At 33.3% G+C, this 23,684-nt stretch overlaps 1 protein-coding gene and 1 pseudogene across 1 annotated transcript; one reads left to right on the top strand and one right to left on the bottom strand.

The window, feature by feature from the left end:
• Positions 1-255: 255 nt before the first annotated feature.
• On the top strand, positions 256-5,609 carry LOC127711947 (uncharacterized; annotated as a pseudogene).
• Positions 5,610-11,846: 6,237 nt separating this feature from the next.
• LOC127711545 (uncharacterized) lies at positions 11,847-13,130 on the bottom strand. The gene has a single exon (XM_052217627.1). The coding sequence runs from the start codon at positions 13,087-13,089 to the stop codon at positions 11,869-11,871; it is 1,221 nt and encodes a 406-aa protein (XP_052073587.1). The 5' UTR covers positions 13,090-13,130; the 3' UTR covers positions 11,847-11,868.
• Positions 13,131-23,684: the final 10,554 nt, after the last annotated feature.

Genomic DNA, 23,684 nt, shown 5'->3' on the forward strand with positions numbered 1-23,684 from the left:
AATTGATCTTTTAATAAGTTTCTGAAAATCCATTAACTTTCAATGGTCTATTTCTTTTCAAAAATGCCATATTTTGTTGTTCTAAACTGGTTTAGTTTCGTTCCAACCTTGTTTTAAGTGAATCACCTTCCGAATAGATCGGCCCAATAACTTCTCCCCATTGAAAACCATATAAATTTCTAAAATTGATTTCTATATTTACAGGAAGATATCGACGTCAAAAAAGTAATGAACACGGAGGACCGAAAAGCATACATGCCACGTCATGGTGACCGAATAGCTACTGTAACAGTTGATTTCATTAAAAATATTGGAAAACAAAAAAAGGTTTCTCAAGAAGAAAAACTGTTTGCAAGGCTAAAAAAAAGGATAAGTAATGAAAAAGAAGTAGTGGCTGAAGGTAGTACTGACACAAAATCAGATCTGGAATCAGAAAATAATAAGAAAAGGACAAAATTAAAAGAAAAACGTTTTAAACTGAAAGGAAATGAAAATGCCAAAAAATTCAAAAGGCGGTTTGATTTGGGTTGGATAATATCTAATCCTAATAAAGCATCAGAGCCACACCAAGTAAAACAGAACGAAGGCGGAGGTACCCGAAAGTTAACAATCAACAAAACATTCACAAAAGAAGACGTCAAAGAAGAGGGAAAGAAGATTTTTTTTCCAAAAGGAAAAAATAAACATGGAAAACTGGAAGATTTCACCTTTGACGTTTAGGACTTTGCCCAAGATCCTATGATAACAATGTTACAATTGAAGATATATATGAGAAATCAAAAGTGAAAATTCTGAGATTGTACTTGGTATCTTCATTGCAATCTGGAAAATATTCCAATAAGGATTCATCTGGTAGTGAACTTCCTGACCCACAATTAGAACCTGGCAATCAAGAGAAAACAGATTTAATGTCCAATGCGGTGAAAAATGATATACTATCTGAGGCTTTGAAAAGCAGTGGTATAATGGATACATCCAGCAACGAAGATGAAAAACATGAAACACTAAATGATACAACATGTGAACAAGAGGTTTTCTTCAAACAAAGCAATTCAACTTTGGATCCTGATCCTGATCCTTATTTATTACCTAATCTTGTTTCATTAGAGACTACGTTGCCTTTAAATGTTAATATTGGTTCAACTAGTAATTTATTCAATGATTATCTTGATCAGTATGGTGCAGGTGAGGCAATGGCACATGAATATTCTAATTATACACGTATTTTGAAGATACATCAAGGTAATGTGCTCAAAGAGATGATTGCTTACTTCAAAGATCCACAAATCATAAAAGAACATTTATCAATAAAAAGATTCACAGGCCCAAGTGGACCTGAAAATGGAGAAGGATCGGGCTTACTTAGGGGTGTATATACTGAATTCTGGCCAGAATTTTATCTTGAATGCACAAATGGATGTATGTACAAAGTTCCAGTCCTCAGACATGATTTTCAGGAAGAAGAATGGGAGGCAGTTGGGAGAATCATCCTGAAAGGATATTTGGATGTTGGTTATTTTCCTGTTGGTATATCCAAATTCAGATATCCAAATATCCAAATTGTCGGCATTCCTATGGGAACGAACTGTGCGCCTCTCCTTGCCGACCTCTTCTTTTTTTCATATGAATCGGAGTTCCTTCAGACACTTGTCAAAAACAAGAAGATCAAAGAAGCCAGGTTATTTAATTTCACTTTCAGATATATTGATGATGTTCTTTCCATTAACAATCCGAACTTTTCTGATTGGGTTCCATTAATATATCCACCAGAACTAGAAATTAAAGAAACAACAGACACGGCTTCCTCCGCCTCATTTTAAAACTTATACCTCGAATTTGACATACATAGTCATCTCAGTACCAGAATCTATCACAAACGAGACGATTTTAATTTTGAAATTATCAATTTCCCCCACCTTAGTAGCAATATACCAACTTCACCTGCATATGGGATATATATTTCCCAACTTATTCGGTATTCAAGAGCTTGCAGCTCCTACTCAGACTTTGTAAAATGTCACCAGTGTCTGAGCAGAAAGTTGATAAACCAGGGATATGTCAAAGAACGTCTTGTCCTTTTTCTAAAAAAGTTCATCGGAAGGTACAAAGACCTTGTTGATAAATATTCCGTATCAACTTCACAAATAATACACGATGGTCTTGAAGTATAGATTCTGCGTACTGACGTTGTTTATCATCTTAAAAACGTGTTATAGTATTCTTTTATTTGTCTTTATTAATATTACTTTTACTGTTAAGTCTGTTTTTTTGAGATATCCATTTGACGTGACTCTGTACTTATGTATCCCGTCATACTTTGAACGACAAAATTATTTTATTTATTAATATTACTTTTACTGTTAAGTCTGTTTTTGTGATATCCATTTTACGTGACTCTGTACTTATGTATCCCGTCATACTTTGAACGACAAAATCTACCTGTGCGAATTTCAAACGCGCGATTTTACGCCAGTACTTAAAACCTTCCATCCTTTATGGGTGGATTTTACATAGATAAATAAAATCGTATAATAAAAAAGCAAAATGAGGATGTTAAATTTGATGTATGCCTTTTTGTGCTTCTTCGTTACATTTGTTTGTTTTTATAATGATTAAGATGATAACACAATGTTGACTGCTGTACCCCTATTTTTGACATTTTTACCTATTGTGTCTGTTTGTTTTGTTCACGCATCGTTGTCAATATAATGGAATCTGATGCGACTGTCATACAAGCGAGAGGTTTAGCTAGCTATAAAACCAGGTTCAATCCACCATTTTCTACTTAAGAAAATGCCTGTACCAAGTCAGGAATATGACAGTTGTTATCCATTCGTTTGATGTGTTTGAGCTTTTGATTTTGCCATTTGATTAGGGACTTTCCTTTTTGAATTTTCCTCGGAGTTCAGTATTTTTTGTGATTTTACTTTTTCCCCTACAATTATTGAAGAATGTTTATATGGCAAATTTTTGTCCAGTTTATTGGAATGTTTTTTTTCATTATATACCACAGTCGGAAGTAAAATGTACAAAAGAGGCTTTTGAAGATATCACAAGTGCTGACAAAGAGGAACTTGATGATATACTTGGCTCTCATCAATCTCATAGTATCTCAACCGCAGAAAACATAAAACTTTTGATATTAGAAATAGCGAATAAAGAATTAGTTCAGGATCCCAGATTTGTTGTTGATGCTTGGAAGAATGTTTTGAAGCCTTTAGCACACAGAGTGTCGCAATAAGAACTGAACAGTTTATATCAATCAGTTGTCCCAAATACCAAGAAGGTTTTAGATTTGTTGCAATTTTCAGATGCTTTAATCTCTGGACAGGCAAATACAATAAGGTTTATGAAAACCTTTATCAGGGAATTATACAATGAAATGATTAAGCTATTTCTCCGCTATTGCACTGGATCTGATCTAATCACCAAAGACATTGAAGAGTCAAAAATTAAAATTGATTATTTACATATGGAAGAAAATATCAGAGGACCGATAGGTCATACATGTGGATGTGTTTTACAGCTGTCTGATAATTTTAAGTAATTGCCTCAATTTAGTTCAGAGTTCAGTAATGTCTTGGAGAGTGGAGTATTCATAATGGATATAGTATAGATCCATGCAAAATGCCATTGTGGAGCATATTTCAATCATACATTGTAGTTTGCCTGTACCATACATCCAATTACTGGATGATCCAACATTGTAATGTCATTATATAAGTAATTACTTATTGTAAAAGTAGTTTCCATTTCATCTCTCTGGTACCAAAGCAAAATATTATCATCAGTCATGTGTCAGTGTCTTTTACTGAAAATTGAACAATATTTTTCTTGTGAACAAATTGTCAAATAGTGTCCTCTTAATACCAGATAAATGTTTTCTTTTCTCGTAAAAAATATCGCTTTCTACGAAATAGTTAAAAGATATAAAAAGATGATACCCTGTTTGTTCAAAAATTGTTTGCTTCAAAGAAATAAAAAAAATAAAAATTGCTCGCTCACTGCTATTTTTTTCATCAGCAGGTTGTAGGAAGAATTAGGAATTAATTTGGTGTAGCCTATTATTTATTTTTCTGGGTGATTTCTTATACTAGTAGTATGCCTTTATTTAGAAAAAATGAAAGTCCTAATTCTTAAGAGTGAGCAAATAAACCCTGTTTGATAGATTTAAATGAGAGAGTCATTACTGATTTTGTTTTAACTGGTGCTAAGGAAAGCATGGAGTTGTTAACTGCCGAAGGAAGGCGTTAGTTATTTGTTATTTCTTAGAAGCATATAGTCACCTGTAGGATCACTGATCGTGGTATTTTTTGCTGGCAACCTGTTAACTAGCATAAATAAGTTCTGTTTTCTGCTCCAACTTTGTTGATAAATAATGAACGAAACTTAAAATCAGAGGGTTGATAAAAAGCTATGAATGTAATAGTGAGTAACTAATACATTGGTTTATAAGAATTAATAATCCATCAAAATATTGTTCTGTATATAAAGTTAGAATCCTTTCATATATCAACATTGCTTGCGTCATCATTGGAATGGAGCTTGGATTATTAGCTAAATTGTTGAAATCATCAAGGCAGATCATTTCACTCCTATTATCATAGACTGGTGTAGGCTCCTTAACATTTTCTTTTTCCACTTTGTGACCAGGATCCCCATATCTCAGATCAATGGGGTATTTCTGCCAATATAACAGTTGATATTTGTTTCACTATTACGTCCACCCAAGATGGTGTTTTAATGTTGTTTGACAATTGGAGTATTTTTCCAATCTAACGGTAGGGGCCTCGGTGGCCAAGTGGTCTAAGTAGTTCTACTACAGTTATCACTAGCCAGTCAACACTGAAGTTGTGAGTTCGAACCCCGCTCGTGCTGGTGCACTCGACTCCAATCTTAATTCACTAGGATTGTCAGTTTTCCTATCGAAGGTCGTGGTTTTCTCCGGGAACTCCGGCTTCCTCCACCTAGAAAAACTGACCGCCACGAAATAGCCCAAATGTGGCGCTTAAAAGTGGTGTTGAAACACCAACAATCAATCAATCAATCCAATATAACGGTTCATATTTCTTTCACTACATCAACTAAGATGGTGTCTCATGTTGTTTGACAATTGAAACAATTTATTAAAAACTGTGTATAACAACCTGACATTTTGGTTTAATTAATGTTTTGTTCCTGATGAGCATAAGACCATTTGTTTGACAGTTGGAATATATAAAATTAAAATCTAAAACAATTGTACACCAGGTTTTGATGTCTACCAATATTCATGTCAAATTTTTTTTGTAAGATTATGTTATTGCTCCTCCAGAAGTCTCTGAATGAAAAATGTTTTAAAACGTTTAGGGGATCATTTCTGGAGTCTTTTTGAAATTAAAAGTTTATACATGTATTTACAGACATTTTTGCAATAACTTTTTATGTTCTCTGTTAATCCTTCGACTTTTTGAGTTTAAAAAAAAAAAAAAACTGCCCTTAGTACAACATATACAAGGAGAAATTGTCATTTTATTTATTGTTTTGAGACCATGATAATAAAGATGTTATCTGTTTAACTTTTATATCCATGGATTTCTTTCACTTGACAGGTTATTGATACTGAATGAAACTAAAGTCCCCAATCCAGTGGAGAGTATAATGGTTTGTCAGTAATCCTTGACATTTTTGTCGAGCCTGCGACTTTTGTCGCAGTAATCTTGACATAGGGATAGTGATCCGGCGGCGGCGGCGGCGTTAGCTAACCTCTTAAAAGCTTTATATTTCAGAGGGTAGAAGACCTGGATCCTTCATACTTTGTAAATAGATGCCTTATGTTATAAAGTTTCCGTCTGTCATATGTCGATTTTTCTTGACCTCATTTTCATGGTTCAGTGACTACTTGAAAAAAAAGATAGATTTTTAGTATTCTTAATTTTCTCTTATTATGAGTAATAGGATATCTATATTTGGTATGTGCGTACCTTGCAAGGTTCTCATGCCCGTCAGACAGTTTTCACTTGACCTCGACCTCATTTCATGGATCAGTGAACAAGGTTAAGTTTTCGTGGTTAAGTCCATATCTCAGATACTATAAGCAATAGGTCTCCTATATTTGATGTATGGAATAATGGTAAGGTGTACATGTCCAACTGGCATGTGTCATCTGACCTTGACCTCATTTTCATGGTTCAGTGGTTATGGACAAGTGTTTGCGTTTTGGTCTGTTTTTGTCTCGCCTTGACGGAGTCAAAAAGCGAGACATAGGTATGCTGTTGCCGGCGTCGGCGGCGTCATCAACAATGTATTAGTTTGTGATAAGTTCTAGTTTATGGTGAACCAATCATATTTGGTATGCAGTTGTATTAGCATTGGCACATCTCATTTCCATGGAGTTTATTTGGCCCTGCCCCCTCAGTCATGGTCTATCGACTTAGAAACTTTTGCTTAGTTTACATGTATTAGTTTGTGATTAAATCAGTTTAAGATGAACTGCTTATGTTAAGTCAATGATATTTGTATGCAAATTTATTGGCATTTGCAAGTATCGTTTCCATGGAGATTATATAGCCCATTCCCCTCTTTATGGTTCATTGACTTTAAAACTTTTACATAGTTTACAAGTTAATGTTTGTGTTTAGGTTTGTTAAAAGGGAACGACTTATAATGAGTCAATGGTATTTGGTATGCAGTTGTTAGCTTTGGCACATCTCATTTACATGGAGATTGTTTAGCCATGTACCTTAGTCATGGTTTATTGACTTTGAATATTTGCATAACTTACGAAATATGTTAAGGTATTGCTATTTTAGTTTCAACTTTTGCATAATCAAAATTACAAAAGGGCGAGACATATCTCTGTGATAACAGTTTATTCAATACCGTATGCAATAGGTCTACTATATTTGGTGTATGGAATGATTGTAAGGTGTACATGTCCATCTGGCAGGTGTCATCTGACCTTGACCTCATTTTCATGGTTCATAGGTTATAGTTAAGTTTTGTTTTGGTCTGTTGTTTTAATACTATATGCAATAGGTCAACTATATTTGGTGTATGAAAATATTTTACGATGTACATGTCAGTCTGGTATGTTTTATTTGACCTTGACTTCATTTTTATTGTCTCGCCTTGACGGAGTCAAAAAGCGAGACGTGATAGGTATGCTGTTTCAGGCGGCGTCGTCAACAATGCATTAGTTTGTGATTAGGTCTAGTTCATAGTGAACCACTAGTGGTATGTCAATGATATTTGGTATGCAGTTGTATTAGCATTGGCACATCTCATTACTATGGAGATTATTTGGCCCCGCCCCCTCAGTCATGGTCTATTGACTTTTGAAACTTTGCTTAGTTTACATGTATTAGTTTGTGATTAGGCCAGTTTATGGGGAACCACTAGTGGTAGGTCAATGATATTTGGTATGCAGTTGTATAAGCATTGGCATATCTGTTTTCCATGGAGATTGTTTAGCCCTGTACCTTCAGTCATGGTTCATTGACTTTGAATATTTGCATAACTTACATGTTAAAGTATTGCAACTTTAATTTCAACATTTGCATTATCAAAATAACAAATAGGCGAGACATATCTCTGTGTTAACAGTTTATGGTTCATTGCACAATGTTATTTTTTTGTTTGTTTTTCGGTCTGTTTTTCTAATACTTTAAGCAATAGGTCAACTATATTTGGTGTATGGAATGATTGTAAGGTTTATATGTCTGTCTGGCAATTATCATCTGACCTTGGCCTCATTTTCATGGTTCATTCATCAATGTTAAGTTTTCCTGGTTTAGTTTGTTTCTTCAATGTGCAATAGGTCAACTATATTTAAAGCGTATTTGGTGTATGGAATGATTGTAAGGTGTACATGTATTTCCAGTTTTGGTTTATCTGACCTTTACCTCATTTTCTTGGATCATGTTAAACTGATGTGATAGTTGTAGTAAAGCTTTATATTTAGGACTATCAACATAATATCAATGGTTAGTAAAGAAGGCGAGTCATTTCAGCGTGTGCACTCTTGTCTATATAAATAAGAAAATGTGATATGAGTGCCCATGAGATGACTCTCCATCCAAGTAACAATTTATTAAGGAACCGACCATTTAACTTCAAGGGAGGGGGTTATGTGTTGATAATTGTGTTTCGTCAAGAAACATAGCCGCCATAGCTAAATATAGGGCAAACTGCAGTTATTTGCAAAAATCTCAAAAAGTGGCATATAAAGGAAAATTGAGGGGACTGTTAAGCATTAAAAGCTCTACAACAGTCTTTATTTGGGTCAGATTCTATGATGACTCTTGTAAGAGTTATTGGTCCTTAAACGTCAACTTTCACGAAGTGATAAAAAATTACTACAACTAAGGAAAACTGTTTTAGATGACTAAAACATAACGTCTCTATATATTACTTTTATTTGACGTTGATGTAGAAGGTTGAGGTCACACGAAGGTCATTTCAAGATGTGACACATCGCCTTCTGAACACACATACTAAATGTCATTGACCTATCTTAAAAGACAAAAAAGTTGATTTGACCTTGAGGTAGAAGGTCATTGTGGAACGCGACACACCGCCTCATGGTGATGCACCAACATAACAAATATCGTTGACCTATCTTCAAAGACAAAAAAATGGTACAGACATGCTTCGGTCTGTCATATGACCAATGTCCTTATTTTCATGGTTCAGTGACTACTTGAGAAAAGATGAGATTTTTTGTTATGTTAATTTCTCTCTTATTAAAAGTAATTGGATAACTATATTAGGTACATGTATGTGCGTATCTCGCAATATCCTCATGCCTGTCAGAAAGTGTTCAATTTACCTCGAACTCATGTCATGGATCAGTGAACAAGGTTAAGTTTTCGTGGTCAAGTCCATATCTCGGATTTTAGTCCTTCTATATTTGCTATATGGAATGATTGTAAAGTGTACACCTCCAACTGGGAGTTGTCATCTGACCGTGACCTCATTTTCATGTTTCAGTGGTCAAAGTTCAGTTTTTGTGTTTTGGTCTTTTTCTCAGATACTATTTAGTATTTACAGTCAATTGTATTTGGTATATGGAATGCTTGTAAAGTTTATGTCTGTCTGGCAGTAATCATTTGATCTTGGCCTCATTGTCATGGTCCAGCAATGGTTATCTTTTGCGTCCGTCGTCGTTATCTTTTACAAAAATCTTCTCTGAAACTACTGAGACAAATTTTACCAAACTTGGCCACAATCATCATTAGGGTATCTAGTTTAAAAAATATGTCTGATGACCCCACCTTCTAACCAACATGGCCGACATGACTAAAGATAGAACATAGGGGTAAAATACAGTTTTTGGCTTATATCTCTGAAACTAAAGCATAAAGAGCAAATCTGACTTGGGTTAAAAATGTTTATCAGGTTTAGATCTATCTGCCCATTACATTTTAGACAAATCAGACAACCTGTTGTTGGGTTGCTGCCCTGAATTGGTAATTTTGAGGTAATTTTGCAGTTTTTGGTTATTTTGAATATTATTTTAGATAGAGATAAACTGTAAACAGCAGTAATGTTCAGCAAAGTAAGATCTGCAAATAAATCAACATGACCAAAATCGTCAATTGACATCTAGTTGGAGTTATTGTCCTTTAAAATCATTTCCTGCAATTTTTGGGTATTTTTTGTAATTTTTTTTTCAAAAATCTTCTGCTTTTAGTTTAACTACTGGGCCAAATTAAACCAAACTTGGCCTGAATCATTATTAGGGTAACTAATACTATTTATTATGATTTTAACCTTATTACACATGATTTCCAAAACCACAGTAGATAGAGGTGAGCGACACAGGCTCTTGAGAGCCTCTAGTTCAGATACTATAAGGAATAGGTGAACTATATTTGGCTTATGGAATGAATGTAAGGTGTACATATATGTCTGGCATGTTTCATCGAACCTTGACCTTACTTTCATGGTTCATTGGTCAATGTTGAATTTTTCTGAATTGGTCTGTTTTACAGATACTATAGGATAGTAGAACTATATGTTTGGTGTATTGGATAATTGTAGAGTGTACCTATCTGTCCGGCATGTGTCATCTTACCTTGACATAATGTCATGGTTCATTTGTCAAAGGTAATCTTTTGTATGAGGTTTGTTTCTGAGATACGTTAAGCAACAGGCTAACTGAATTTGGTGTTTGGAATGATTGTAAAGCCTGCATGTCTGTGTGAAGGTTTATTTCGACTTGAACTCTTGTACATTTTAAAATCATTTACATGTTATTTTAATGTAATGCTGTAAGAAAAACTTCTTTTTTTATTATCAACATAAATTCCAATGAGAATATTGGAACAGACAAGACATATAAGTTTGTCCACTCTTGTTGCTTTTTGGTCAATTTCTGCAAATTGATAGCTATGAAAACCAGGTGAGCGATTCACGCTTCTATGAGTTAAGTTAGATTACAGGAAATCGTTTAAGTGTCACCTCAATTTCACAATCCAATACTCGAGATTCATCGAATGAGCGATTCAGACTCCTAGTAGTTTAGATATATAACGTTCGCATAACATTTGTACTGAGGTTTTTTTCGAGGGGAATGGCCCATATAAAACGTTCTTATAAAACACCGGTACTGAGATGTTCAAGGTGATTGACCACTAGCGAACGTTCATACAACACTGATAATGAGTTGTTCGAAGTTTTTTTATATATCTGTAGGGAACATTCCAAAACACTGTTACTGAGATGTTCTAAGTGTATAACTCCTAGATAACGTTCATATAACACTGGTACTGAGTTATTCGAGGAGTATGACCCCTAGATAACGTTTATATAACACTTGAAATGAGTTTTTTATCGAGTGTGGTATGATAATGTATAACGTTAAAAACACTGGTACTAAGATTGACGAGGTGTATGACCCTAAAAAACTTTTATGGAACACTGGTACTGATATGTTCGAGGTGTATGACCAATAAAAACGTCCTTATATAATATACACAGGTACTGATATGATCGAGGTGTATGACCCCTTAAAACGTCCTTATAACACCAGTACTGAGATGTTAGGTAGTTAGTACCCTAGGTAATGGTCATATAACCCTATTAATGAGTTATTCAATGTGTATGACCCCTAGATAACGTTCATATACCACTGATCCTGAGTTATTCGAGAGGTATGACCCGTAGATAACGTTCATATAACACTGGTACTGAGATGTTCGAAGTGTATAACCCCTAGATAACGTGCATATCGAAGTTTTTCTCTGGGTATGACCGTAGATAACGTTCATATAACACTGGTGCTGATTTGTTTAAGGTGTGTGACCCCTATGAAATTCTAAAATTAACCGACTTTTACACATAAAAGATTTTTTTGGCAAAGTGGTTTATGAGCTATTTTTCAAATCGGAAACAAAAAGTTGTTATTTCAGGTCAATATTCGGATATATTTAGTGTAAATGCTGGCGTCCCTCAAGGATCAATATAAGGCCCCTTACTTTTTTTAGTATATATAAATGACATTGTATTCGACATAGACTGTAATATAAAACTTTATGCGGACGACACGTCTTTTTCATAGAAGTTGAAGATGAATATGCAGCAGCGAGAAAACTAAATTCTGACATAGGAACTATTAACAATTGGTCAATCCAATGGTTAGTTAACTTCAATCAAAAAAGACTAAAGCTATGACAAATTCTTAGAAATCAGTAAAACACCATCATCCATCCGTTTATATGAACGACAGTATAATTTCAAAAGTACAAAGCCAGGAGGATGGTTCGTGGCATTCTCATGTCAATAAAATAATTGATAAGATAACACCCATATTGAATATTTATATGTTATATTAATACAATTTGGCATTCTTTCAAATGGCTAATAACTGGAGGATTTCGTTTGTGATTAACCTAGCGCGTCGATGAGTCCTGTAATTTCAATAAAAAGTTGCTTTGCTTTATCAGGAGAGGCCACTGCATCAAAATCGTCCACGTTTAAGCCTGTTATTTCTTCAACAAAACCGATGAAGTCCGCAGAACAGCCTCTTTCCAACCTTGGCTGTGTATAGACCCGCTCGATCTCGTCTAGCACATCATGGCCACAAGGAATTTCGAATGCATAATCCGTAGTATCAAATAAAAATGGTTGAAAAAACATCACATCCGGTACGCCAGTTTGAATCTCAATTTGTCTCTGTGGACGAATTCTGTGAGAATTCCAACTAATCAAAAATGTGTTCAAATGATGTTGAATTATCGGCATGAAACAAAAGCGAATACATTCCAAATGAATTGGATCTGCATTATGCAGTTGGCCGCTGTCCACTATATCTATAAATAGGTTTCTCCAGTATGATGTGAAATATCTCATCAGAAAACTCCACAACATCTCTATTCTCTGATTGCTTGTTGATCTACCCACACTGAAACTCCTATGTCCTGCTACTTCATCACCGTGTGACGATCGCAATGCTATTTGTATGTCTCTTATAATAACGTTTTCGTTTCCTGCATCAGAACGAACCATTCTTGGAACACGTTTTAATTGTTTAAGATATGCTACAAAATACTGGGCAACGTAACGAGGGTTGTTAGTGTGGCTGGCATTCAACCATAATATTTTCCTTGAGAATCCATCAATGCAGCCATGGATTGCGATACCGAAAGGTTTAAGTTTGTCGTATCCATCTACGTGCAAACAAAAATGTGGACCTTTAATCGTATAGTGTCTTCGTCTTAGTCGATTTCTTCCTCTTATATTTACACCATCCCTATCAATGGCAATTTGGGCAAATCTCACCGTTTCTTGAGTGACATGAAGTCCACATCTTGTATTTAATAACTGCCACATCGACGGATATCCTACTTCAGAAAATCCATCGCTTCTAAGTCTTACTATACATCGAATGACATCTTGTAAATCGCTCTCATTTGACCTCCTCCACAGATTAAGCCTCCGTACAACTCTGTAAATTGTTTTTTCAGAAACTATGATGTTATGCACAAAAAGTAAAAACCCTTTTATTTCTCTGGCAGTATATAACAGATTGTGGTAATAGGCAATTAGTTCATCTCGTGATGCGTCCACAGCGGGTAAGCGAAAATCTGTATTCCAAAAAGTCGTCATGTCTGTCAATATACCTGTAGTAAAAAAGAAAAATGTGGGTATGCATGTTATACATGAACTATTATATAAAACATATATTAATCGGTATAAAATTGAAGAATCATAAGCCGAAAAAGTCTTATAGGGAAGATTTTAAATAGTTGTAGTCTGTCACCTCCAACATCACTTTACAAGCACTTTTTTAAATAACCACCCTCCAGGTGAGTATTCTAAGAACTATATGCTTTTTAGACAAGAAATGTATAGCAAATGCCTAGATTTTAATACTATATCTACAGGTAGATATCAGAGCTCAAAAATTATACCGCTGCAGCTGCAAAGTCCCATGTTTTTGTATTGGAAACACAAACAATGGCGTGTACGGTGTACCATATAATAAAATAAGAGGTGAACAATGGCATTATATGACGCAGATTCTGAGAAGTTTCGTTCAACTATAACCAGGGAGACGGATTTATATAAGATCACTGCTCTTGTTTCCTAATCCCAATTATTGAATCTCTTGTATGTTTTGTATTTATGTCTTTACCCTTGTAGCTATATATTATATCGATTTCTTTAATAAAATATGTTTACAGTAACAACTATAACCAGTGGTTAAGGAGGTTTCACTTATCATAATGAAATGAAACTCTCTCGTACTCTCAGGTTTTTAACCATAAAATGCCATTATGCACTTGTTTTTTTTAGGTCAAACTCATTTTTGAAGGTTTTTTCCCTCCAAAACATGGATTTACCATTGCCCTTTATATAAGGTGTGTGTGTGTGTGTGTGGGGGGGGGGGGGGGGGGTAACCATTTTGTATTTGCAACTCCTTTTAACCACTTATCATAATTTAATTAAACTTTCTCATATGTTTTATCGTATAATGCCATTGTGCATCTCTTATTTTGTTAACAATATTTAGGGGGTTTACTTTCCGTTGCCCATTTTGTATCAGCAACTACTCCTATACCACTGATTATAATATGATGAAACTTTCTCAGAATCTTCACCATTAATGCCATTGTTCGCCTCATATTTTTTTAAATGATTTTTTAAAAGGGCCGGGGTAATTATTTTGTAACAGTACCTCTAGGTTTTTTTGACGATTAAGGATTTTGTTTCGACAAAACGGTCGCTGAAGGTTAGAATGAAGGGTTGCTTTTCCGGGAGACCGCGGTTAATTCATGTACTACCATTACAGAGATAAAAAATCTGTATACCTATGTCGGTTTAGCTGGTATAGAAGAAAGAATGGAAACGGGTAATGTTTCAAAGAGACAACAACCCAACCAAAATATACAAGTCAACCCACGGCCACCATTTAATGGGTCTTCAACACAGTGAGAAATCACACACCCAGACGCAGTCCCGAGCAGGCCCCGAAACATAATGTGCACTAGATCAAGAAAAATTGACGTCATCCTATACTCCGAAACATATAGATGAACCAAAATTAAAAAACATACCCAACAAAGGTAGCAATACACAGTTAGCAAAAACAGTTATAATTTACCCTCATAATTTTTAGCCATCCTCTTTTCCTTGCTTTTTAATAGTAAAAGCTTAATGTTTGGGTCATATATGTGCATATGTCTATAATCAGAATCTTCCAAAGATTCTTTTTCCCAATCTGAAAATGGTGAACTTTTATTGATTTTTGCTATAAAATAGTGCTAAAATGGGGGTGAAGCTGTCATATGTTTCCCTAAAAATTTGGTCCAAACTAGAATTTCAATGCCCTTGAGTGATACCTTTTCTGGACCTATTTACATACAGCTATCAAAATGTTAAAGAAAAATCATGTCTTTCGCCTCATTTTTTCGTAAAATTGCGTTCAATAGTTCGTGGTAATTTACTGTGTTTAAAAACATTACTATTATTTCTGGACCAATGACCGGAATGGATACCAATATGCGGACTGCCAAACACAAAATGGCCCATTAAACATACTTAACACATATTGATGATCACACAAACACACTTTGAGGGCTATTTTTTACATCAGCTACCCGGTATCTTAAAATGGATTTTATTGTGCAAAATCTTTCATATTTGAAAAAACCACCATGGCCATATTGCAAAACTAAACTCCTAACTGTGTATTGCTACCAAAGGCTAGAGGTTCCTGACTTTACTAATAGAACAGACGCCAAAATGCTGCTGGGTTAAATATGTTTAGTGAGCGCTCAACCTTTCCCCCTTCACCTCTAGCCAATGTAAAATAAATAAACATACAACGATACGTACAATTAAAATACAATTCAAGAGAAGTCCGAGTTAAATGTTAGAAAATGCAGCGTACGAAACTAAGTAAAAATACAAAAAACTAAGCATATAAGCTGTCTGCACGTTGAATTGTTTTTAAGGATTATGTCCTTATACAGATGATACAATTTTTTAAAAGTTTTGACAAGTTTGTGATATCGAAAACCTTGGTGTTATAATTTTTCAGTTATACAGAGGACGTTGTTAACTTTAAATACATGGCAGTGGCTATTTTGCCGGCACCGACAAAATAGCAAATTTGCTATTTTGCCGGCTATGATCAAAATATCTTAATTATAACCGGCAAATAGCATATTTCTATAGCAATGGCTATTTTGCCTACGCTAATATTATTGTGATTTTTTTCAGTTTTGTCAGTTCTTTGTATATAAAGACGTATACATTGTATATGAGGGAATTTGTAAATTTATTTTGTAAAATTCTAGACAACCTGCATTGATTTTGCCTGGATTTTTCTGAAAAAAGGTGGATTTCGAATTTCTTGAAGTAAAAAAATAATTTGGATGGAGAGTTGTCTCATTGGCACTCATACCACATCTTATTTATATTTCACCCTTTACCTTTAACCTGATACAGCAGTATAACATTACAACAAGAAAAGACGCACTATAAAATATCAATGGAAAATGCCTTAATTAACTCTATCAAAAAAATAAACGAATTACACAAAATACAACTTTAGGAACAAGTATACCTCGCGACACATTACAAATGCAACAATAAAACGCATGTTCTTATAAAGCATGGCATTTTCCTATGCACGACCAAGATGAGTATGCGTATTCGTTAGGTCAGTTTTAATTATGTCAATATGGGCGGGTTTGAATTATATAGGATTGTAAGAAGTTGAACCTTAGTTTGTATATATAGAAATTCAAAAATGGCCGCAGTTTCCGTGGAATTGGTATAAGAAACATTCGAAATTACTTCAGTTGCCATGGAAACATGGGAATGTTTAACATTGAACTTTCGGGAAACTCATTGGTACCCATGAAAATAAAGGTTTTTTTTTTATTTCATACTCTTTGTTTATAACACTATGTCTATTATTTTGAGAACATAATAAAGAAGATTAGATAATGACACAAAATATTAATCAATTGGTGAAAAACTAGCTTAATTGCTGTCATCATCATGATCTGAATCTGGTGGCAATGTCATAAAATTGAGAATGGAAATGGGGAATGTGTCAAAGAGACAACAATCCGACCATAGAACAGACGACAGCATGCCTATCAGTGTCCTTAGAAAAAATATGTTTCTGGTATGTGCATATCAAAATCAAGCACTTCCTCTGTTTGCAAAACTACCCTTTGAGCGAGATCTAGAAATATTCTACTTTTCACCTCAGTCAAAGTCTGCAGAAAAACTGGCATGAAGACATTGACGATAAAATAACATTTCTCGTCCCTAAGAAGGCCAATGAAAACATAAAATGTGTTCAGGAAGATCATGGATATGAATGTTTGTAAGCTCTGTTATCGCAAAAGATTTCAGAATTTGCATCAAACGGTAAGATTCATTTGGGTTTCCACCATATTGCCTTTCAATAACCCAATGAAAATTACTAGACATTTTTCTACAATAGAAATAACAGAAAAAGTTTAAATATGACCGCTATAAATATTTGATACATGTATGTTTTTTTTCTTCTTAAATATTGACTCGAAGCTTGAAAATGATAACACTGGACCAAACTTAAGTACATAATTCAACATGCATACTCTTTTTCAGTAAAATAAGTGAACACTTCACATTAAAAAATACAGCATGCGAAAAAATATAAACAAAAAACGCACATTTGACAGTAAACATTGTTTATCGTTTGAAAGGCACCCTTGCATATTTTAACATATGACTGTACGTATACACTTGTTACATTGTAATTTAAGGGGTTTCGGGACAATTTAAGATAGTGTGACGTTCACTGCGCAGAATGTCACGCATTGAAAAGCAAAGTTATGCTATTTTTGAAAGGCCGATTTTGAGTTTAGATGAACGGCGACCCATTACTTTATCCCTTATTTTATATATTTTAAAATTAAAAATATTAAAGACATCATAATGTTCTAATTTTAATAGGCCCAAGACACTTTAATTCACAACGGCTATGTTTTATTTAACTGATGCAAAAGTTTGTCGCTTTCTCATTTTCGCTAAATATGAAATATATTAGTTAAACCAGAGGCTTCACGGAGCCTGTAATCGTTCGCCTGCAGCAAAACGTAACATTATATTTTCCGCAGCATTTCGGGTATCACCTGAACATTGTAAATCATGGAGATACACAACATCTGGTCTATACGGAGAATGTCATGTTAAAATTTATGAAAATGGGTCTTTTGTGTTAATAGTTCTATAGAAATATTATACGAATATATACATAAATAAATATTAAATACTCTTACCAATACAATGGTTATGACAGTCAACATGAGGAAGTATGGATGTGATGTTAATTCACGGAGATCTGGGTGTCCATCCACACACAACCGACGAGTCTGGTAATGATGATACGAAATATTTTACACAGTTAAGATAAAGACATAATCGTTATATAATAGTGCTATATTATCATCTTATAAAGCATTGATTCTCATAAAATAACACAAATTTACAATTTTAATAATATCGACAGTTTAATTAAATTGTTTTTAATATTATAAAGTAACACCCAAAGAAAACTAAAGCAACATTATAATTAATTATGACATAATCGTTATATAATAGTCCTATGTTGTTATCTTATAAAGCATTAATTCTCATAAATTAACACAAGTTTACAATCATAATAATATCGACAGTTTAATTAAATTGGTTTTAATATTATAAAGTAACAAACAAAGAAAACTAAAGCAACATTATAATTAATAATGCATAATCGTTACATAATAGTCCTATATTATCATCTTATAAAGCATTAATCCTCATAAAATAACACAAGTTTAGAATTATAATAATATCGACAGTTTAATTAAATTGTTTTTAATATTATAAAGTAACAACCAAAGAAAACTAAAGCAACATTATAATTAATAATGACATAATCGTTATATAATAGTCCTGTATTATCATCTTATAAAGCATTAATTCTCATAAAATTATACGGGTTTACAATTATAATAATATCGACAGTTTAATTAAATTGTTCTTAATATTATAAAGTAACACCCAAAGAAAACTAACGCAACATTATAATTAATAATGACATAATCGTTGTATAATAGTCCTATATTGTCATCTTATAAGGCATTAATTCTCATAAAATAACACAAGTTTTCGTCGAAATTACTAATAATGCGTGACCGATATACGCTTCCGTAGAAATATATCTATTGCTATTTATAATTTGGGATATATATATTTTAAAAAGGGATAAAAAATTAAAGAAATGATTAGGGGTAAACTATAAAGTAATACATCCTGCTTGGGGCACACTGATTAAAAAGATCACACCTGGTCAGAGTGTAATAAATTTTAAATAACATCCATTGAAAATTACAACATCCTGTAAAACTTAAATAACAAGGCCTTTTGAATTCACTAGATAAGTAATACACGAGTTTAAGAAAAAAAGGGTTTTCTTTTTACCTGTAAAACACACCTGTACTAAGGTAACTAAACCTTATTAAAGTGATTCTTGTATGCCATGTCTTTAATTTTGACAAAACGTATTTAAATTTAATTAAAATAAATTTCTACTGCAACTTTGGAATGCATTTCCTTTTTTAAAAGTTTATCAAGGATTGCTATGAAAGTTTTATTATTATTATTATATTAAATTCTAGGTTTTACAAAACAAAGGTGTCAATTTTAACATTTATTACTATTTTATATATATTTTGATAAAGAAAAATTTGAATAACATTTAAGATCTAGTATTTTTGATGTGCATTGTTATTAAAAGCAATGTGAACATGATATCATGTATATAAAAATTCATTTAACGAAAACTTAATTTATTAATAATCCAACCAGAAATTTGATTACCTTGTTTTATTTTAATTTTAAATGTGATATACATTGTATATATATATATAAACAAGTCTAAATTGAAAACAACGTTCAAACCTATGATTGCGTTGGATAAAAACCGCAATTTTTATACGTGTGCATGCAAAACAAATTTCTTGTTAGAGGGTTCTAAATACAGCACAAACAACATTTTCCATTGTATATATATATGTATAACAGTTCCTAAATTGATAAAATACAATAGATAGATACAAAAAATAGGTCTAGGTTGGTTAAGACTTGGTCGAGTATGGTTCAGACTAGGTCGAGCATGGTTCAGACTTGGTCGATAATGGTTAAGACTATGTCGAGTACGGTTCAGACTCGTATAAAATGGTTAAGTACTGGTTGAGTAAAGGTCGAGTACAAGTTCAGGCTGTTAAGTATGGTTCAGACTACAGTCGAGTAATATCAAGTAAATTTCAGACCAATTCAGACTGGTCGAGTTAAAATCAGTATAGTCGAGTACAGATATAAGCCATTTCAGACTTTTACTGGTTTGTAGTGAATTATATTGTATCAATGGTTCTGATTGGATGACAGTACGCGTAAAATTCTCTATCTCCCTGTCTGTAACTAAGGAAGCCGACATTTTGAATTCCGGAATGAATTGACATGTATTTTCTCAAATAATAAGCAAAAAACTCACATTTTGCACCTATAAATCTTCTTTATATCAAATTTTATTACATTTTGAGGCGGCCAAGAAGCAAGAAAACGTCCGGTGTTCACGTTTGACGCCGGAAGCATACCTATGACGTCACATAGTTTAGGGGCCAAAGAAGATAGCATCATTTCGTTTAATGAAAATTTTACACTGAATTAATGACTTAAATTGAATTATGTATTTATTTTGCATTAGATGACGTCAAAAAAAGGTTTTTGACATTGATAGTACATACCTTATATAGTAAACACTTTCTTGATTAAGTTCAAACCATCTTACATGCCTCAGATGAATATTTTACAAATATTTACTTTGCAAAAAAAATGTAATTAAAATATATTAGAGTTCCTTCGAAATACTAAAGATTTTCATAATCAAGTTAAGCAACGTACAATTAACATTGTCTTTGGTTATGCAAATATCTATCGAGTTAATTTTTATCCCCTCTTTTATTTGTCTATTTGTAAGGTCTTTAATGCATAATGATATATTTCACCAATCGACCAATCGAATTGTCATGCATTCATTTGATAGCATTACAGTTCAAAACGTCCCTTGTATGGTTTTTCTCGATAGTCGCGCCGACAACCAACGAAAATCATAGAATTAATGATATACTTAAAATATTTGTCGAATTTTTTTGCCGATACTATCTATTTATTTTTGTTTAATTGAAATTCTTTATTTTCGAATTTCTTATATTTGTTTTTCATCAAAAGGCATATATGGTGCATCAAATTAATTTCTTCGGCTTATAAAACTTTGTTTATAACATACACATAGATAATACTGGAGTAAAATGTCCCGGCTAATCCTGCAATTTGATTGGTTAGTTTTACTAGATATATGAGCCCCCATCCCCTGTGACGATCCAGAATAACATATAGTATCAGTTAAATCAAAATGCAATCCAATGAATAAAAAAATACAACTTGTACAAGTTTCATTCCTTTTTTATGGATCATCTGGTCAAGTTTTAGTGCGCATGTATATGTTCGTTACGTTACTTTTAAAATCATTTTCAACTAATTCAGAATACGGTTTACAAAACAACATCGCATGATAAATGTATTCATCGTCATGTAAGAACACATCATAATGGAAATTTGATATATGTTCAATATTATTTAGTCAAGGGATCGAGCCACTAGACTGGATTTAATTCTACCGTTTGTGTTCATGTTCCAATCCAAATCCCTAGCGCTTGAAATTGTTCGCAGGATTTATAAATTTAATATTTTTCAAGTCCTAAACCATCAGATGATACATATTACAGAATCACAAATAAAGTTGACAGGAAGATAATTTAATGAAAAAAACACTAACAACAACCTTAACGCCAGATATACTAGACGTTTCTGCTTTACTACTATAACCCGTCTTGTTACTCTTGAAACTACAAATCTGGTGATAAATGGTATTCGTTGATAAGTTATAATCGATATAAAAGATGATATAAATATCCCCTTTTGACAACCCAGTCGTTATCGCACCAAAAAAATATGGACGTGCACTAACAAGTCAACTCATCATAAATAAATTGACATCTTTACTTGATTAATTACTTTCCCCTTTGTACATCATATCTATCTTTTTTTCTCCAAAAGGAAAATAAAAGACAACACCTTTGTCTTTGCTTTACTTCACAGTAAACCATATCTGTCGATATCTAGCTAAGCTTAGGTTTATCCATAAAGTTGATCAAGTTGTAATTCGGGTATCCTCTTGGGAAAATTCTTCGGGAAAAAAACAATCAGCAGTCTTTTTTTATTTGTTAACTTAATGAATTGAAATTGAAATTACATAGCGGGTGGTGAGGCCATATGATAACGCTACCTTTTTTAATCAAAAGACAGAACAGGTTGTCAAGGAAATATGGCCATTGTGTCCATAGGAATCTCGAATATAATTACAAACCTACTCTGTGTGAAACATGTTCATATCAACACTACGTTCCATTTGCACTCTTTGTTTTATATCAAATAGTAGTTGTCAGAACTATAAATGTAACATAGCAAATGATTTCTTTTCTTGTTAATACTCTTACATGTACGGACATTTGTCAAATTATTTTCCTCATAGAACATATATGACAAACAACACAACTAAAATTATATTCAGCTGAATTACTGTTAGAAAATTCACTATCCAAGTTATCATCCGTTTGGATCAATTTATAAAAACGTTGTGTTTTTCGGCACCGACAGCTAGTTAAATATCGAACGTATGAAACAGAATCAGGCTTATGACGTATTACTATTTAGTTCACAAATCAGCTGATCTGATTTATGATAAACCACGTTGGTCGCCAAACATAGTGCTGTTTTGGGGCATTTCACAATGTTAGTCTAGCTCAGATTTATTAACTCCTTATTAAGTTAAACATAAAGTGTTTGTATATGCACTAATTCATCGAAAAATGCCTTAAAAGAGAGAAAAAATACCAAAGGGGCAATCTAAAATCGTTATCATAAAATAAGAAAGCAACGTGGTAAATAATAGCAACGACGAAAAAACAGACAATGACAATAAAACAAATCACTAGAAAAATAATGAATCATCAACACGAAATCTCATCTTGACCGGGGGTGAACTTACTTTTCGGAGATGTTAGCAGTTCTTGCTCTACAAATGGCTCTGTTTGAGTTTATCATGTAACCATACGTATTAAACGTAGATAATTGGTATTGGTCATTAACATGATAAGTATAAAGTTGGTGACAACTATTTCTTTAATTTGTAAAACAATATAATATGCTTGTACTATTCAATTGAGCCAAAAGGTAATCAGTTTCTTGATCATTATTACTAACAGGTGCCACATGTGGAGCAGGATCTTCTTACCCTACCGGAGCACATGATATCACCCCTGTTTTTAGTTGGGTTATTGTTGCTCAGTCTTTAAATTTTTTATGTTGTGTTTTGTATACTGTTGTTTGTCTTGTGTTTTTTTTTCCATGGCGTTGCCAGTAACTGTTTATTTTCGACTTATGAGTTAGAATGTCCCTTTGGTATCTTTCGTCTCTCTTTTTTAAAGTGATCTATTGATGTCACGCTACCTCACTATCCTTGGACTTCACGGGCCGTCAGAAAGTTCAAATTGTAGTTTTTAATAGTTCACTTTTAAGCAGTGAACATATACATCTGGGTTTGACACATTCTTTAACATACATTTGTAAACTTTTCTGTTGTTTAAACCATGAAGCTGAATGTATTTGTCATTCATTTTGATTTCAATGAGATAAGATAGATGAAATCAACATAGTACCCAAAGTTTAAATTGATCGATAAGAGAACACTGCAGCTGTAGAAGAGTGTGGTGATAAGATAAACTCACCTACACAGACTTCTCCTTATTGCTAGTTCGTATTTACCGCCATCTTTGTCGTTGTTTACATTGGTGAACTCCAAGGAAAATTCAAATGAAAGTCCCTCATCAAATTGCAAAACCAAAAGCTCAAACACATGAAAGAATGGAAAATAACTGTTATATTCCTGACTTGGTACAGGCATTTTCTGAAAATGATGGATTATACCTGGTTTTACAGCTAGCTAAACCTCTCACTTGTATAACAGTCGCATAGAATTCCATTATATTGACAACAATGTGCGAACAAAACAAACAGACATAATAGGTTAAAAT

Source organism: Mytilus californianus, unplaced genomic scaffold, assembly GCF_021869535.1.
Source record: "Mytilus californianus isolate M0D057914Y unplaced genomic scaffold, xbMytCali1.0.p SCAF_8, whole genome shotgun sequence".
Taxonomy (NCBI): Eukaryota; Metazoa; Mollusca; class Bivalvia; order Mytilida; family Mytilidae; genus Mytilus; species Mytilus californianus.